General features: G+C 41.6%; 1 protein-coding gene across 4 annotated transcripts in view; it reads left to right on the top strand.

Moving 5' to 3' along the window:
- GRHL2 (grainyhead like transcription factor 2) overlaps positions 1–20054 on the top strand; it is a 171369-nt gene that overhangs the window by 64616 nt on the left and 86699 nt on the right. For all 4 annotated transcript variants that reach the window (XM_053208642.1, XM_015078007.3, XM_027064114.2 and 1 more), the window contains exons 5-7: positions 10411–10466; positions 13555–13711; positions 17771–17882. In XM_053208642.1, coding sequence (XP_053064617.1) covers positions 10411–10466; positions 13555–13711; positions 17771–17882 — 325 coding nt within the window. The remainder of the gene's footprint in view (positions 1–10410; positions 10467–13554; positions 13712–17770; positions 17883–20054) is intronic.

Below are 20054 nucleotides of genomic sequence, written 5' to 3'. Positions count from 1 at the left end.
CAGAATCCGAAGCAGGCTCCAGGCTCTGAGCTGTCAGCCCAGAGCCTGACGCGGGGCTCGAACTCACAGACCGTGAGATCATGACCGGAGCCAAAGTCGTACGCTTAACCGACTGAGCCACCCAGGCGCCCCTACATATATGCTTTAATGTGGACGTATGCTTTCATTTCCTGGGTAAATACCCAGGACCAGAATTGCTAGGTCATGGGGTAAATGTATGTGCAACTTTATAAGATACAGCTGTACAGGATGGCCATGCCATTTTCATTCTCACCAGTAGTACACGAGGGTTTCCATTTTCCTCATCCTTGCCCAAACTTGGTATTGTCAGTCTTTCTAACATGAGCTATTTTCATGGATATGTGATGATGTCTCATTGTGGTTTGAATTTGCTTTTCTCTGATGTCTAGTGGTGTTGAACATCATTCATGTGCTTCTTTGCCCATTCTTACAACTTCTTTTGTGAAAAGTCTGTTCAAATGTTTTGCCCAATTTTTTTTATTTAAAAATTTTTTAATGTTTATTTATTTTTGAGAGACAGAAAGACAGAGTGTGAGCAGGGGAGGGGTAGAGAGAGAGGGAGACACAGAATCCGAAGCAGGCTTCAGGCTCTGAGCTGTCAGCACAGAGCCCCATGTAGGGCTCGAACTCCCGCACCGTGAGATCATGACCTGAGCTGAAGCCAGCTGCCCAACTGACCAAAACACCCAGGCTCCCCTCACCCAATTTTTAAATGGGGTTACCTGTCTTCTTCTTTTTATTTTTTATTTTTATTTATTTAATTTACATCCAAGTTAGTTAGCTTATAGTGACCTGTCTTCTTTTAATTAAATTGTTAAGAGTTCCTTAAATAATGTGAAATCAGTTATATGTTTTACAGTCGGTAGGTAGCCTTTTTTGTTGTTGTTGTTGTTTTAACCGTGTCTTTCAAAGAGCAACAGTATTTAATCTTGATCAATTTTTTCTCTTCTAGTTTATGCTTTTTATGTACTTTTTAAGGAGTCTTGGTATGACCCAATGTCACAAAGATTTTCTTTTGCTTTTTTCCCCTAGGTTTTTAATAGATTCACCTTTACATATAGGTTTATCATCCATTTTTGAGGTGACTTTTGTAATGGAGTAGGGAAGGGTTGAGGTCCATTTTTGTTTTTTCTCCATATCATTATCCAGTTGCTCCAGCACCATTTGTTAAAAAGACATCTTGTCTCCATTTAGTTGCCTTGGGATCTTTGTAGAATGAGTGTAATTGTGGGTTAGTTCTCCAATTTTTGACCCAAGATATTGAATGCATTTTTTTTTTTCCTATTGGTTCAGGTCAGCTTTTCCAACATTTAGGAGCCATGCCCCTGTGTTTGAGATGGTGGTCATTGGCTTCCCATTTTTCAGTCTGCCCAGGACAATAAAAGACCGTGGCAGAAGGCGAAACAGACGGTTTCTAATTTCCTAAAGAGGAGTCAATGTCGTGGCAGTGTGCCAGATGCTTGCAGCCTGCTGCCCGTTTAGTTGCCGCGGGGACAAAATGCCACCACCTGAGGCTGAGATTGCACCCTAAATCATAATATTTGAAAATAATAAACATTTGATGGGCCTACTTACTATGTGCTCTGCTCATTTAATCCTCACCCAAACCCTATGAGGGGTGTACTATTTTTGTCATCTCTGTTTTCCAAGTGAGTGAACTGAGGCACAGGGAGCCTGCCTATGCCCATGGTCATACTGCAGTAAGTGGTAGAAATAGGACTCATCACAGGCTGCCAGGCGTCAGGACCTGTGTGGGGCCTTCCAACCCTCAGTGGTTCCATTCCTAAAGACAGGGAGTGACTCACCCCAACTTTTTTTTCAAAATTGCATGTCCTCTGTCAATGTCATTAGCGGTATCTTATCTTTCAGAAGAGCCAAAGGGACTGGCTCTCTGCAGTGTCGATAGGGAGTTAGGTGGGCAAGTTGCTCTGGTGACCCTCTGTCACCACTGAGTCCCTGCTGTACTGTGTGAAATCGGGGAAGAGCAGAGTGAGACATGATAAATCCCCTGCCCTTAAGAGGCTACCATATTTCTTGAGTTCTGGTAGCTTTATAGTCAAACTTTCAATGTCTTTCTAATAAAAAATAATGCCTTGAAGTTAGCTTCCATAGTTTCCTGGGCCATATTGCTTAAAATAGTTAACAGACATTTTTTTTTTTTTTTAACCGAACAGGGATCTTGTAAGCTTTTTGGCATTATTGAATATTTATGATTTGCCCACAGGCAGTTGGGATGTTTCAGTGAGGAAAACAAAAGCAGCTTACTTCACATGGGAATGTCGGGCACATGCTTTTTCATTAAAAATTTGCCACTGAGGTTTTTCTCAGCGGGTGTGGAAATCTCCCATTAGTCACATAAGAGTCCATGGAGGTGGCCCAATGTCAACAGAACCATGATGCTGTTTGGGGGTGTATGTTATCGGTTGTGTTTGTGTTGTAGATAAGGAGGCTTGTGAAAGGAAACTATTGTATTTGGGGTTTTATTTGGAAGGGAATGAGAAAGTAACTTACATGAAACTCAACGTGAAGACTATTCTCAGGACATTTGGTGTAGCTGCCCTCCTAGTCTTGGAAATCAGTGTTTACGTTGTATATTGTATTTAAATCTGATGTAAATTAAATGGAATCGGATCTGTTGTTATCTTTAGTCGTGGCATTGCTAACTGGTTCTAAGATTAGGTGAGTAATTTCACCAGGTAAATTTCACTAAGAAAAATTTGTCTAAAATCTGGTACTTCTTTCAGGAAAACTATTAAAATGTCTGGGACTCTTGCTGAATTAGCAAATTTTATTTTATTTTATTTTATTTTATTTTATTTTATTTTATTATTTTATTTTATTTATTTAAAATGTTATATAACCTAATTGAGAAATTCATAACATATAAGAGAGGGGGTTTACTTTTTTTTTTTTTAATTTTCTAACGTTTATTATTGAGAGACAGAGCATGAGCCCAGTAGGGGCAGAGAGAGGGGGAGACACAGAATCCAAAGTAGGGTCCAGGCTCTGAGCTGTCAGCACAGGGCCTGACGCGGCACTTGAACTCACAAACCACAAGATCATGACCTGAGCTGAAGTCGGCTGCTTAACCGAGCCACCCAGGTGCCCCGCAAATTTTATTTTTTAAAAATGTTTATTTGTTTTGAGAGACAGCACACATGTGAGTCGGGGAGGGGCAGAGACAGAGAGGGAAAGAGAAAGAGAATCCCAAGCAGACTCCATGCTGTCAGCACAGGGCCCCGATGTGGGGCTCCAGCCCACTAATATGATCATGACCTGAGCCAAAATCAAGAGTCAGATGCTTAATTGCCTGAGCCAGGTGCCCTACAAATTTCATTTCTTATTAGAGACTGATTCTTCTGTATGTGTGTGTGTATGTGTGTGTAGGTGGATATCAGAGAAGTGAGCCGTTTGGCTCAACTGAGGCTGGGAGCTTTTTAAGACAGCGGTAACATTAAAAAGTTCTTTAATGGATTGATTTTAGCTATTATATTGTGCAGTCCCTTTGTAAGAACATTTGGTAAATATTTACTTCTACTGGTGCTGCTTTGATTTCTGTCCTGTAGAAGTTTACTATTGGTCTATAAGACATGGAAAGAAGAGTTTTTACAGAAAAATTATATGTACAGTCATAATAAAAATCAAAATGGAAAGAAGAATTTGCTTATTCTGTACTACAATTTTGTGTCAGTTAAAATGAGTCTATCTACCTGTATGAATAAAGGAGCACCAGAGTCTTAGTGATTTAATACACTAAAAGTTTATTTCTTATTAGTAAGAATCCTGATACATGTCTGCAGACCTCTTTCTAATTAACGACTCAGGAATCCAGATTCCGTCCATCTTATGACATTCTTGTCTTCATATGTGGCCTCTGGGCCCCCCTGCTTGGGAAGTGAGATCATGAAGATTGCAGACTGACTTGTAAATACTATGACCTGATGGTGACATGCATCACTCCCGTTCATCTTTCATTGGCTAGAACTAGTCACATGGTCTTAACTAACTAACTGCAAGAGGGCTGAGAAGTTTAGTTCTGCCATGTGCTTAGGAATGAGAAGAACTATATACATGGGCAAGCACCAGATATTTCTACCATGTATTTAATAATTCAGTCCTTGGTATGTTACTTGTCAAATTAACATAGTTTGCAGAGAATCCTGAAATGAAAGCAAGGAATGATTATTTGTCATACCCAATAGATCTACGATGGTTAGTTAGTGATTTTATATTCATCTGTAGACTGATAACTGGAAGTTATCCTGAATCTAAGCCCTGTCCAGTAGGATTAATTGTTTTTCAGTTTTTTCTTAATGTTTATTTATTTTTGAGAGAGAGAGAGAGAAAGAGCATGAGCAGGAGAGGGGGCAGAGGGAGAGGAAGACACAGAATCTGAGGGAGGCTCCAGTCTCTGAGCTGTCAGCACAGAGCCCAATGTGGGGCTCGAACTCATGAACCACGAGAACGTGGCCTGAGCTGACGTTGGACGCTTAACTGACTGAGCCACCCAGGCACCCCAGCATGATTAATATTTTAACTAGGAGCTCATTTCCTCCCACACATTTAAAGAATAACACTTTAGTAAGAAAGAAAGAGAGAAAGATATGTTTATCTTGTATACACACACACACACACACACACCATGGAGTAATAATCCATCACAAAAAAAGTTGCGATCTTGCCATTTGCAACAACCTGGATGGACCTAGGGGGTGTAATGCTAAGTGAAATAAGTCAGTCTGAGAACGACAAACACCATATGATTTCACTCATTTTGGAATCTAAAAAACAAAACAAATGAATAAACAAACGAAAAGCAGAATTAGATCTATAAATACAGAGAACAAACTGTTGGTTGCCAGAGGGAAGGAGAGTGGGAGAGATGGGCAAAATGGGTGAAGGGGAGTGGGAGATACAGGCTTCCAGTTATGGAATGAATAAGCCATGGGGATAAAAGGCACAGCGTAAGGAATACAGTCAATGATACTATAAAAGCCTATGGTGACAGATAGCAGCTACACTTGTGGTGACCGTAGCATAATATAGAGAGAAGTTCACTCACTATGTTGGACACCTGAAACTACTTTAGCATTGTGTGTCAACTATACTCAAATAAAAAAAAATGTTTTTTAAGGATAAAAGTCTTAAAAATGTTGAATCAAGTACTAAATTGGAACATAGTTTCACTTGTGATTAATGCACTTGGTTTTACTATGTTTATTTTAGACATATTGATATAATGCATACGGTACCATCAGATTTCTATCCTTTTATTACATCCATTTGTTTCTGCATCAAGCAACATTTTGGAAAACGCTTAGCATATACATTTTCTACTTTAGGAAGATTTCGGTTTCTCTGTGTGTAGTCAAATTTGCTGTGATTGGATGACCCGTTATTCAGATTGATAGCAGTCGTCTTCCCACCTCCCGAACACAATGGCCATGGAAGCCCTTGTCTGTTACACCTGGTACTTTGCAGCACCATTTGATACTTTGATCACTCTTTCCTCTTAAAAATGCTCTTGGTTGGGGCGCCTGGGTGGCGCAGTCGGTTAAGCGTCCGACTTCAGCCAGGTCACGATCTCGTGGTCCGGGAGTTCGAGCCCCGCGTCGGGCTCTGGGCTGATGGCTCGGAGCCTGGAGCCTGTTTCCGATTCTGTGTCTCCCTCTCTCTCTGCCCCTCCCCGTTCATGCTCTGTCTCTCTCTGTCCCAAAAATAAATAAACGTTGAAAAAAAAAATTAAAAAAAAAATGCTCTTGGCTTCATGTCCACAGCTTCAGTTGTCATGTATCTCTAAAGGCTTTCACATGTTTTCCTCCAGTTCATGTCTGTCTTCTTTGCTCTAGACCTTCATATCTAACTGCGTACGACTCTCCATCTATCCTGAATCTGATCTGTAGTCTTTCCTTGTGTTTTCCACCTTAGTGGGTAGCACCACCATCATGGTTTCTCAAGAAACTAGGATATTTCTTGATATTTTGCCCCCCCCCCCCTCCATCCATTATCAACTCTATCAGTGTTTCTAAACATTTCTCAAATCCATTTTTCTCCATTCTGCTTCCACCATGCTGGCCCAATCTGTCAGTTTCTCTGGCCTATAATAATGCCTGCTTTTGTACACTGTACCAGGGATAGTGTTTTCAAAATGCTTATCTGATTATGTCACTCCCCGCTTAAATCCCATCGCTTTTAAGATTGAGATATAAATCTTTAACGAGTATACAAGGCATTGCATATTCTGCTTCTCTTCTGCCTTTCCCACCTCATCTTCTACCTCTTTCCCCCTTGTGCTCTCTGCTGTGGGCTCCATTCGGTTCTGTGAACCTGAAATACTTCCTCTTCCCTCAGGACCTTTGTGCATGCTGCTCCATGTTCTAGAAGTGTGCCGTGTAATGCCATAGCCACTGGCCACATGTGGCAATGAAAATTAAATAAAATCAAGAATTTAGTTTCTCAGTCCCACTAACTACCATTTTAAGTGTTCACTGTGACTTGTGGCTACTGTATTGGACAAAGCAGATATAGAAGACTTCCATCTTCAAACTAAATTCTCTTGGACAACACTGTTCTAGAATATTCTTTGCCACCTCCCACACCCTTCCTCCTGTGTGATTTCCTCAGGAAATCCTTCCCTGCCCTCTTCCTTCAGTTTCTAGTAGAGTCAGTTTTCTTTGTATCTAAGTCTACCAGCAACTACCGTGAACACATCTGCAATCAAAGTTACATTTATTTAGCCTGCTTCAGCAGGGGACCCTTAGGAACAACTCTGTAACATAGACTTGGGAGTTGGTCTTCATAGTGTTTGGGATTATACCGGGTAAGTGTAAAGAGGGATTACGGAGGTGACAGCCAGCTCCGGACTGGATATGAGAAGTCACTGAGGCAACCTGGAAATTGGGCAACCATAGTTCAGGAGATGAGATAAGCCAAGCAGGATTGAGGATGCATTTGCTAAGAAAGCAGCAGTTCCTTAGAAGGAAGACGTGGGATCCACTTTCGTAGCTGTGTTCCTGTCTTCTGGGCTTCTGTTGGAAACATTGTTGGTCTTGTCCGTGTGCCACCAGAAGTAGTACACAAAGGCCGATTGTCAGTGGGACTGATTTTTTACTCTCTCAGTCGTGCTGTGCTCTCCTACAACTCTGCTGCTCTTCTCCAGAGTGCTGGCACCACTTTGTGATTTTTTTGAATGAATGGTATTTTTAATGCATATGTTTCCTCTGGTAGACCGGAAGTTTCATGAGAGCACACACCTCTTCTCTTTGTGCTCACTTTGGTACCCATAGCATCTAGCACACTGCCTGACACGAAGCAGATGCTCAGTCTTTATTGAAAGAGTGGATAAATGAATAAATGAATGATAAGACCTAAGAAATTGGTGGCTGATCAAAGACACGGAGGCAGAAAGTATCTGATTTTCTGACAGTTGACGAATCGTTTGTCTTTTTCCAGTAGACTCTTAAGCAGACGTCTCCTTCCTCCCACCTAAAAAAATTGTAGAATTCTAATATCCAAAATTTAAATGTAACATTCTAATATTGCCTGATATCTCGAGTCCTCTCAGGGTCGTCTTTAAAATATGTGTTACTGTACCTTCTTTACTCTCCTTTTTCTCAGTCCAAATGATTAAGAAATGTATAGATGCACACATCAAATCACAGTAAAGTACGGTGTTGTTGGCTGTCTGCTTGCCTTTGGGCATTCTACAAATTATGTGAAAAGATTTCCAAACGGTTGTGGAAACTTGGTATCTGTAACCAGAATGACCCAAACATTTTGGGTATGACTCTCCATACTGAATCAGGTAGGGCTGTAATGACCCATCAATGTGATCGGGTCTCATGAAGGATTATGATGTTTTCCAGGTGGACCACACATTTAATTTTTTAATTATAAAGACAATATAAAATAATGAAGGATAAAGTTGTAAGCTTAGACATTTTGGCAACATGTTTACTGTCTTTATTTTTTCATAGTTCTTGTTCACATGTGCCTTATTAGGGTAAGATTCTGTGTTTTAGTCAGCATGCAGTCCCTTTGAGTCTGAACAGTCGTAGTATATCACACCTTCTCACATCACCTGAGGGGTTAGAACCACAGAATTTATAAGTTTAATGTGTTTTAGTAGGCTAGTCTGTCCTCAGGTTTCAGAATTCTGCGGCATGAACAATAAATTCACTGAGGCCTGTGTTTACTAATGCTGGTCCACCAGAATTAGTTGTATTCGTATTGTTATGGGTTACTGCATATTCCATCAAAGGAGACCTTGGAAATGCATTTCCTCTATCCCTTTTTTAAGTGCCCTTTTCATCATGCTACCCTCCTACTCCAAAATTTTCTAATTCTTAACTATACTAAGTATAAATACCTTTTTGTAGATCAGCCCTGGCCAATAGAACTTCCTACAGTGATGGAAATTTTCCTGTATTCGCTCTACTATGGTAGCTACTAGCCACATATGGCAATTTAGTACTTAAAATATGGCTGGTTGCCCGAGAAACTAAATGTTTAACCTAGATTTTTAGGTCCTCCCTTCATAATCAAATCAGGCCCGTGTCCTTGTCCCCATGTACACACCACATTTGTGCCATCATTTTGTCTTGACTCATGTTGGTCTTCTTTCACCTGGATTACTTTTTCTCAATTCCTTCAATTGATCCAGCTTCTCCTTAGCTTCCATGGGTTAGAACAGTCTCCACAATTTCTACGAAATCGTCCTGTCATCTTGCTGACCTTCCTTTCCTGGCAACGCCCATTATTTGCTTTTCCAGCTAGGACACCTGGATGGATGGATGGATGGATGGATGGATGGATGGATGATTCAAAATAGTCTTTCACATTTAGTCGTTTGGTCTGTTTTACTTCGATTTGTTGTGGTTGTTGTTCATGTGAATTTGCCCATCTCTTCAACCAACTTTCGGTGGAGCCCCAGAAGATTCCCATTGAATGCTTTGTTGATTGATTGATTCATTGATTGATTGCAAAAGAAACGCAAATCTGTATCTTTGATTCTTTGTCACAATTACTGAACCAGTCAACGAGCTCCTAGGATGCACATAAATGCACTTTGATGGCAGAAACCATTTTCTTGGATCCAGGGAATTTATAAGACAACATAAAAAGAAGTATCCTGTATATTTTACTTATAAATTGTGAATTCTAGAGTTGGTGGTTAAGGATCGTGAAGAAAGTTTGGAAAATAGCTGTGAGTAACCCTTTCCTGTGAAGGAAACTGGTGAGCTGTGGTCAAAGAATGGAAGCTTATGGCTGAGAAAAGAGAGGCAGGAAAGTTGTTGTTTTGAAAGAGACACTAGAAAAAAGTCACATTGGGAGGAGCAGGTGTGTGTGGTCAACCAAGTGCTTTTTCATCCTGTTATATTCACTTCAGGATCAAGTGGGGGTGTTTGCACATCTACTTTTGAAAAGGTTTTAAAATGTAACCAAGTGCTTCCAGCTTGCACTAAATAACAACTGGGTATCCTTGGATCCAGGCTTCTTCACGCATAATACTAGGCTTTAGAGTTTCCCTCCAAAACGTACTCTTAAAATATTGTGATAAAGATGATCTTAGAGAAGGGCACTGAATATGGTCAAGTGATAACTATAGAATAGAATTTAATACACATATATTGAGTTCACCATGTACCGAGTACTGTACTTAGTCCTTTATATCTATTAACGCATTTATCCGTCTAATCACTGTAAATAAGCATTTTGCAGATGCAGAAAACATGGCACTTGCCTCAATTTTATACAGGTAGCCGGTTAAAATGTTAGAATTTGGGACGCCTGGCTGGCTCAGTCAGTTAAGCTTCCAACTTTGGCTCAGGTCATGATCTTGCGGTTTGTGAGTTCAAGCCCCTTATTGGGCTCTGTGCTGACAACTCGGAGGCTGGAGCTTGCTTCGGAATCTGTGTCTGCCTCTCTCTCTCTCTCCCTGCCCCTTCCCTGTTCATGCTCTCTCTCTCTCTCTGTCTCAGTCCTTCCCTTTTAAAATAAGTAAATAAAAAAAGAATTTATGATTTTTGGAATATGCACTGGCAATGATAGAAAATGGAAGAGATGTTTTTATATGTTTGAAGAAACAGGTTCCAGTACCTGCAGACACTTTTGCAACACCTGTGGACGTGTGAGTATGGACATGTGAATAATATGCAAAGCACAAATACCCTTTCTGTCCAGTATAATTCTCAGTGTGCAGGTGATATGTGAGTTCTGTGTGCAAATGGCAACTATTTTCATTGTAGTTGAAAACACAGTACTAAAAAATGTGTCACTTTCCTTTCTGAAGTGAGGATTTAACAGTTTGGATACATTTGTCACTTTTTGTTTCTTTTGCATGATGACTTACCTATTTGTTTTAATTTTGATGACTCGTAAATTTTGCAGAAATTCCGGAGTGCTTCCGTTGGGGCTGAGGAGTACATGTACGACCAGGCATCAAGGTAGGCTCCCGGGAGATGCCCCTAGAAACTGATGAACTGCTAACACTTGAAATGTCTCCCTACGTTATACTTTTGAACCTTTAAAAGAAAATTATTTTCTCTATTACAATGACTTCTAAATTGCTATTTCCAGTCTTGACCTACATTCTGAGGCCCGGACCCTTTCTCTGTTCTTTTGGTTACATATCCCCTCTTGGGTGATCCTCTAAAGCTTAGACGCATGGGCTCCAACTGTCCTTCTTTCGCATGGAACTCTTTGTCTTTCCTTCTTTCTCTTTTTTTTTTTCTTTCCTTCCTTCTCCACTTCTTTCATCGGTCTGCTTTTATTTCCTATCGTGGCTAAGGATGGAACCATCCTCCAGCTACCCACCCTAGAGGGGTAAAGATCTGCCTGACCTTTCTTACTACACTTTCATCATACTCGCCAAGTGCCGAATATCCTATTCTACCTGTCCTGTCCCTTGCAACTTACTCTTATTCGTGTTCTGAACTATAAAAATATAAGTGAGCTTTCTGCCAACACTTTCTTCTTCCTTCTCTTCCACTTTGCACGTATTTAGCTACCAGGTACCGTACACTCTGGTGCCCTCCGTGTACAAGCCATGCGAGAGGGATGGGGATGAGATACACCCTCTCCCTACAAGAGGCCCGTAGACTTGGAGGGGACAAGTGTAGTGATGGGCAATTGTAATACAAATTGTAAGTGGTGAGTCCTGCCACCGAGATACATAAACAGAAAGCTGAGAGGACCTACAGGCCTGTGTGTGCGATGCGGGTTGCGGGGGGGGCGGTGGGCCAAAGCTTGCAGGAAGGGGCATTTGAGCCACATCTTGAAGGACAGTTAGCAGGAGTTTTCCAGGGAAAGAAGGAGTATTAAGAACATTCTAGGTAGAGGTGCCAGATGTTCAAAGACCTCGGTCGTGATCATGTCTGTAGATAGGAGAAAATAGCAAGAAATGAATCTCTCTCCCATTTAGAAAGCTTACCAGTGATTTCTGACAGAATTAAACGCAAGTTACTCATGAAGGTAGTCAGAGCCCTCTATCTGCTGGTCCCTTTACTTTAAACCTTGTCCTCTACTGTATTGCTTGCCCCTTTTGCTTTTATGTGTGTGGCTCTCTTCTGTTCTCTCTGTTTCCGCCTAATGTCCTCCTCATCCTTCAGGATCTTGCTTCAACCTCAGACTCCCCGTTTGGTCTCCCCAGTCCGAATTTGGGTGTGTGGTGTTCATGAGGGGAAGGGGCATGGTGGGGAAGATAAGAGTTCCAAATAACCTTCTAAAATGTGGAAATACATGCATAATTTGCATGCTATAAGCCCAAATCACCATGTAGTCCGCTGTCTGGTTGGTGAAAAGAACATTGACCTATCAGTCACTTGACCTGTCTTCTCTTTCTGCTGCTGTTGTTGTCCACTGGAGTGAGCAAGTTTCTCAGCCTGTCTTCAGCTGTGAAATGAGGAAGGTGTTTTTTTTTTTCTTATGTTAGGAATAGACAGGCTTAGGGGGCACGAACTCCCCAAAATTAGATTCAAAACTATTTCTGTTCATATGTGCTTTTTTTCTGGAGAGAGGGTTCACAGCTTTCTTCATTTTTTTTTTTTTTTTAAACAAAGTCTGTGCCCTAGACAAGTTGCAAATTGCTGGTCTAGGTGATTCTTAATATCCTGTCCAACTCTCAAATTTTATGATTCATTGGCTGTACTGAAATTGCTTTTTCTAAGCAAAATGACAGTGAAATTGGTTCTGTCTTGAATGATTTATTTCCTACCTAATTCTAAGACACATATTCCGGAATTTGCTTAGTTTATCAGTTTAAGGGTAAGGTTTTTATCATGAAATGAGGAATATTGTTTTGCCCTTCACATTTCTTTCTCCTTACAAAACTTACAAAAAATTAAACATTGCTGAAATGTTTAACATAGAAAGTAGGGGTCCCCCATAATGTTGTAAGTAGGTCATTTTAAGAGGTGAACTTTGACACATTTTTACATCCAGCTTTTCAAAGACTACTGAATTAAAGAGCTAAGAAAACAATAGGCCCAGTGAAGAGCTTTTGATGATTAAAAAAATACACAAAACATTGGTTATTGGATTATCACTATAGGCCATCCAGCAGTGTAGGAGAAAGAAATATTTCTGAATGGACATCTTAAAGAGATTGTGGTGCATACCTGTTGTTTACTTTAAATAATGGATAAATTCTCCAAATTTGGGAAAATCAGTGTTTTTATTTTATTTTGCTTTTATATATTAGGGAAATTATGTAGAGCAGCGATCTGCAAACTTTTTCTGCAATGGGTTAGATAGTAAATATTTTAGATTTGGCATACCATATGTCACAAGTACTAAACCCTGCTGTTATGAAAGTAGCCATAGATAAGACATAAATGAATGAATGTAGTCGTGTTCCAATAAAACTTTATTTACAACAATAGGCAGTGAGCTAGATTTGGCCAGGGGACCATTGTTTGCAAACTCCTGATTTACAGCAGTTACCCTTTCATGAGTTCTTTTGCAGTCTTGAAAGCAAACAAACAAAAAACCAAAAATAAAAAACCCAGTTTCTGCTATGGAACTAGATTCTCAATAGTGAATGTTTGAGTTTCATTTAGGTTTTCACATTTCAAAATGTTTTCAAGTGGGATATAGCTATTTTGCAACATCTTGGTTGTACAAAAAGAGGTCTAGGTACAGGTATGAATTAAACAAAAGCTTTCACACATTTGGCTTGTTGTTGGGATAAAAGTGGCAAATTCTATCGATTCTTAAGCTTCAGGCATTACTGATTGCCATCCAAGACCTAACATTCTTCTGGCACAACCTTACGTAATTGGACAGGCTCCTCATGGACTTTTCTCTTCCTTCTAAACCATCTGGTTTATGAGCCACTATTAGAAATGCTCTGTACATTGTATTAGCAATGACCTTTGGTCTGGTCTCATCTCTTTGCCATACGTTGTGTTTTGTCTCTGAAATGGAGTAAATATTGGTTAATATTCCTACAAAATGCTGTCAATGTGAAATTGATTAGGAAGGCAGAAATGTCCAAGTGAGTGAATCTGACCACTGTTTGTTTTCTGTTCACAGTGGCACATTTCAATACACCCTGGAAGCTACCAAGTCTCTGCGTCAGAAGCAGGGGGAAGGCCCCATGACCTACCTCAACAAAGGACAGTTCTATGCCATAACGCTCAGCGAGACTGGAGACAACAAATGCTTCCGACACCCAATCAGCAAAGTTAGGGTATGATCCTTATTTCTCAAATAAAGCGCAGAGGGATCAGATGAAGGGAATTGCTACCTTCCTTCATCTTGCGGGAGGGTGTGGAAAAAATTCCAAAATAAATAATTCCAGAACAAATGTCAGAGAGTTGGAGCAGGACAGAACTTACTGGCTTACCGTTTATCATTTTAATCAGTAACCAATAAACCCCAGGGAGGGACATGGTTGAGACATGCTTTCTGGCTGTATCCAAGGGATTTTCCCAGTTTCCTTCATTACCTTTATGCTACCTAGTTGTTGTTCTTGTGTTCAATCAATTGATCTTAATTTTTCAAGCAGGTAGTTGTAAGTCGGAGCCTATTTGTGGGCAAGGAAAGAGCTGCGGCTGTCTTCTGTGAGGGAGGCTGCAACTTATTCTGTGTCCCCGGACCCTTTGCGACTTGCTTACAAAGCCCTTCTGCAGCCCGGTGCTTCCTCAGGAGTAAAGTGAGGCATGACATGATCCCTACCAGGAGGGACTCGGTGGAGTTTTCACATTCATGAGTATTAGTTCCGTTTGTTGGAAATGGAACTGTGCCGGAAGCCTACCAGCTTCTGGCATTCTCGCCGCGGCCAAGAAGGGAGGAAACTGGTAATCCTTTTCTCCTGAAAAGGAAAATCATAGCAGAGCTCTCTGAAAAGAGGTTGAAGGACTTTCCTGCCCGATTGTAAAATGATTTGTTTTACATGCTGTGTGCATAGTGCCACCCCACCTTATTTTATCCATAGCTACCGCCTCCTAAGCTCTTTAGTACATTGCGAAGAAAGCCACGCTGTCCCTAGAGAGAGCATAGTGACTTTGCCCCCATCCCAGATGCCCATGCAAAGGTAACAAATGAGGGTAACAAATGAGGGAGAAGAGAGAGAAGAGTATTTGGGCACCTGCTGGCCAGCTTGTCTGTTACTAGTTTTAGGTAAAATCATTGTAGCAGTGATCTCTCAGTCAGCTGGGTTTTGTGGCTTTGTTTCAGTGAGAAAGATAAGGAAGGTTGCTGGTCATTTCTCAGGCCAGCAGTTCTTCCTCCCTGTAAGCCTGTCCCAGTCCCAGATCAGAGCTGCGGGAGGCAGGGCAGCTGGGAGTGAGAGAAAGATGTGGAGCGAATGTCCTACCCAAGGCTGAGCCCGTTGTAGGCGGAAAGGGGGCTTGGTGTGTTCCCTACCCTGTGGTCAAGGCTGTGGCAGAGAGGGGCCATCCTCCTCCTCCTCATAATCATCGTAATGGTGGAGGGATATAATAATAATATTAATGACGACAACAATGACAGAGAGATGCCATGATACTAACAAGCGCCACAACGTAACAGCTAATATTTATTGGGTGGATCTTCTATGTGCCGGGCACTGTGTTAAGTACCATATATCTAGCAGTCCATTTATTTGAAACTAACAACAACCCTATGATATAGGCACTATTTTTGTAATCTTACAGATGAGGAAACGGAGCCTTTTAGAGACTAGTAACTGGCCAAGGTTACACAGCTAAAATGTGAGGGAACCAGGATATATCCCAGGCAGTCAGATTCCTGAACTCATTCTCTTAACCACTAAGGTACACTGTGTTGAGTCACATGGAGGGCTAAAAGCCATAAGCGTTTTAGCCTGGGACTCACCTCTGGATATATATGCTGGGCTTCATACCCTATACCCCCACGTGTGGATGCCTGGTAAGAAGACTCTGGATAAATTTACTTTTTAAAACACAATCTTGTAAATTACCAGCGCATGTGTAACGCTTTTAGATTGTATAAGTCTATAACCAGTATATATATGCACCCTCTTAACAGCACCATTATCTTCACCCTGAAAAGATGGTGGATGGTTCACATTCTAAGGCCATGACTATTGAGTTTGAGTATAGACACTCTTCCAAGAATTCTACTTCATTGAAACTGTGGAAATAATTTAATATTTAATTTATTTCCATCTGTTCATTTTGGCTAGAAAGAGCCCTGCTCTCTTACGGACTTCAGTCTAACACCCTTGGAGAGTTAGAATGGTGCCTTTCAGAGGGGTCTTTCTTCCTCCTCAGCTCTGGGAGAGCCAGCCAACATGGAGGAAAAGAGGGATGCACTTGGAACCCACCAGCATTAATTTTGGAGAACAGTGTCATTCAGAATAGAAGCATGTATGCTTGGTAATAGCATTTTCAAACTGCGTTTCTCTGTATTACTGAAGAAACAAGTTTCCAGACCAAGAATATGCCATTATTTAGGCTAACGTAGTCATTTGCTACAAAAAAAATTACCTGCTATTTTTATCTTGGAACAGAAAGAAAGAAACACCAGGAGACCACTCCCTGAATTTTTACATATACGGTAGTCCTTGCCCTGTTATGTGTGGGGGATACATTGGAGGTCCTCCCCACCCCCGCAGTGGATGCCTGAAACCATGGATAGTATGTAGCCATTTATATGCTATGGTTTTTCATTTACATACGTACTTACGATAAGGTTTAATTTATAAATTAGCAGAGTAAGAGATTAACAGGAATAACTAATAATAAAATAGAAGAGTTTTAACAATATACTGTCATAAAGGTTATGTGAATGTGGTATCTCTGTCTCTAAGTATCTTACTGTACTCTGCTCACCCTTCTTTTCGTGATGATGGGAGATGATAAAATTCCTACATGAGGAGATGAAGTGACATGAATGATGTGGGCACTGTGACTGTAACGTTACGCTACTGTTGACCCTTGGATGAGATATCAGAAGACACTTCTCTGCTTCTAGACTGTGGGTGGCCAATTGTGGGTAACAGAAGCCACAGTTAAGGGGGACTATTGTAAATGGCGAAGTTTCAGGAAATGGAAGACAGATTCAGGAAGTGGGAGAGAGAAGAATGAAACGCTTGTGGCTCTTAGTTCCACCAGAATAGCCAGTGATGCCCCTTCTTGTCATCTTTCTGTACCTTCGAGGGTCATGCTGCTTGTGAATCCGAATAATAGGGATATTTCCGAACTAGTGTTCCTAACAGACACCTGCTTTCCTGTGTAACCAATGTTCACACATACTTTGGGAATCAGCCCGATTTGGAGTTGACGGTACAGCCGCAAGCATGTATTGTGTATCTCTTATTTGCCAGGCACCAGGACCACTGTCCTTGTCCTCTTTGAGTTGGAAGCCAATGGGAAGACATTGCCATCGACAGAATAGTTATAAATAATTAATGAAATGACTACAAGTGTGCAAAATGCTACAAGGGAGAAGTTATTAAGGAATGAGAATCAATGAAACATTCTGCAATGGTAGGAAAATGTCCAAGAAGTATTTTGGTTATGCAGGGAGGAGAGCACCAGTATCCCTGATATTGTAGTTAAAGGGATTTGGGGTTGTTTGTGTTGGTAGGGTCTCATCTCGTAAGTGGCAGTGAATTAACATTTATTTAGTTTAATGAGGATTTTTATCATTTAGAACTCAAAGGGGTTTTGGATTCTTATTTCTACAAGATATGATTGGTCTTCCAAGAAAGCCCATCCAAACTGTGTTGAAATCAATAAAACAGTTGGCCTTGTAGCTTTTGGTCTGTAACTTAGATCCATGTTCATCAGTGTGAACTCATCTTGTAGTATTTCTTTCATTACCTTAGTATTTCTCTCATTACTCCACTATTCCAGCCTGAGGCACTTAATTAGGCTAGAAACAGGTGCTTGCTTCTTTATAAATGGCACCAAATTCTATGTTTCAGAATACAGAATTTCAAAAATGTGTTTGTTTTCAGTACCAAATAGATTTTTTTGGTATTCCCACTCGCCCCACAAGACAATAAATGTGCTGTTCATTGGTTAATTTGGTTGTTTATGACTCGTGGTAACGAGTAGGTAGGATTCTTTTTTCCTATGTACGGTTCTCATTTCCCAATCACTTTTTAAATAGGCCCATCTGTAAACAAACTAAGGTGCACAGCCGAGCTTGTCTGGGTTTTGTAAAGCAAGAAAAGCAGCCCCATGGGAGCACACCTCTGGCCGGACTGCCAGGACTGGAGGCTGACGCATCGGAGGCCCTGGGCAGAAAGTAAAACCTGTGATTCTCCTCTCTGCAGAGCGTGGTGATGGTGGTCTTCAGTGAAGACAAAAACCGAGATGAGCAGCTGAAATACTGGAAGTACTGGCACTCTCGGCAGCATACGGCGAAGCAGCGGGTCCTTGACATTGGTAAGTTGACCTTGACCTCTCCGTGTGGTCTTTGGTGAACTGCCCTGTTGCCGTGATGCCAAGGAGAGCCTGGCACACAAATCAGAGCTGGGACCCACGCAGCTCTTCAGGAGAAATGCCAAGCACGAGTCTGTGCACTTTGTCAGTCCATTTGGTACAAATCAGGCTGAGAAATCAAAATCAGGCTAAGCTGGGTGCAAAGCACTTTTTGTTCTGTGGAAGTCAGCTGTGCCTCATATAATAATAGTGATACATTTGGATTTGCGACGACCGTGTCGGTTTCTAAAACGTATTTCCAGGCCCTCCTGTGTTTGGGTCTAACGGCCAGTCGGGCCGACCAGATGAACTCTTATCCCGCTGTGACACGAATAACCTCAGGATCATTTGACTCTAAGGTACTTGTGAAGGTCACATGACTGGAAAGTGAGTTCTGGCTCTCTAATTCTCTGTCTAGTGTCCCTTCAGCTCCAACACATTAGGTGGTCTGGCAAATGACACCTTTGAGAGAGTTTTTCCAGCAGGAGGAACGAATTTGCCAAGTATATTTCCTGGAGTTTGTGTATTCTTTTTTAATTTTAATGTTTATTTATTTATTTTGAGAGAGAGAGAGGGAGAGAGAGAGAGCGCGCGTGTAGGGTGGGGGCAGAGCAAGAGAGAGGAAGAGTGAGAGAGAGAATCCCAAGCAGCCTCCGCACTGTTAGCCCAGAGCCCAACATGGGGCTTGATCTCATGAACTGCAAGATCATCACCTGAGCCAAAATCGAGGGTCAGACGCTTAACCAACTGAGCCACCCAGGCGCCCCTGAAACCTGTGTATTCTTAGACACGATGTCTGTTCTCTACAGACAGGTAGTCCCCTGGGTGGGACTCAGGATTCAGCCAGGAAAGCAGAGTCCATGCCAAATGGTCCCACGGAGGGAATCTGTTGCAAACATTGGGAGGGCTGAAGGCACGGGAAGGCATTCCAGAGATGAGCAACAGCAGGCGTCTGCTGCTGTTACCTGCAGGGCTGGAAGATCAAAGGGAGGAGGTTGTGCGTATTGGGAGAACCACCCAGCAAGAGCTGGAACCATAGTGGGGGCTGCCTCAGCAGGAGCTGGGGCCACAGAGGGAGCAGCTTTGCAAGAGGAGGAACTACGGAGGAGTCACTGCCAGACACACCTCTTTAAAGAATGCCAACTGGGAGGAGGGGATGGAATGCCCTGTCTTCTCCCTGTCTCCCAGCCTCCCACCAGTGCTTCCCAAGGGCCACATTTACCCTGAAGCCATTGGCACAGCCTAGCAAATGCAGTTTGTGGGAATCGACCTCTGGGATACAGAGTAAGATGGGAAGTCAGGGATCGGATCTTAAAGTTTCTAGAAGGTATTTCAGTATGCAGACAGTAATATATGTGTTTCTAAGTAATTTTAACACTGCATATGCTGTTTTTATAAGAAATAAGTAATTTCTCATCTGTGGGCTTTCTTGCCTCATTTTGCAGCAAAGAGGATGCAGTCGCAGTGAGTGTAGGCAAAGTGAAGGTTTCCATTGTGTTGGGTTTCAGAAGGTATTACTGAACCATTGAAAGAAAGGCATTACTGAGCCATGGCTTTGATTTCTTACACACTGCAATGATGGATATTTAGACACTCCATCTCACCCTTGCTAAGGTCTCATGACCAACGGCAGAAAGGTTAGTGACTAGGTTAGGGTTAGAGACTCACAATAGAACCTGTGGAACTACTTGCTGGTTTATCCTGTAAGATGGTTACACCCCTCCTCCCCCCAGTGCACACCAGCATGCCCCCCCCCCCGCCACGTACACCTCCTACTAGTCAAATGTATTTATAAATGCTTAATAATAAATAATAAACATAATAACTTTAATGAACCAGGAAACTGAGCCCAGAGAGACCCACTGACCCACTTTGCCAAGTGACTTCTCAGATAATTAGTGCAAGAGCTAGGATGAGACAGTGTTCCTCACCCAGCCCTTACATAGAAGCTCCAAGAGTGAGTGACTAGGACACGGGCTTGGGGATACTTGCCTTAACCTGCTTTGTAGCCAGTCTACATGGAGCAGAGGAACAATTTTATTTTGTTTGAAAAGTTAGCCTTATAATTATTACCCAAGAAAATGAGAGGAGCAATTAAACAGAAATATGGACTAAGTCCAAATAAGGCAAATAATA

The sequence above is a fragment of the Acinonyx jubatus genome, chromosome F2 (genome assembly GCF_027475565.1).
Source record: "Acinonyx jubatus isolate Ajub_Pintada_27869175 chromosome F2, VMU_Ajub_asm_v1.0, whole genome shotgun sequence".
In the NCBI taxonomy this organism is placed as follows: Eukaryota; Metazoa; Chordata; class Mammalia; order Carnivora; family Felidae; genus Acinonyx; species Acinonyx jubatus.
This window is presented reverse-complemented; position numbering and strand designations above follow the sequence as displayed.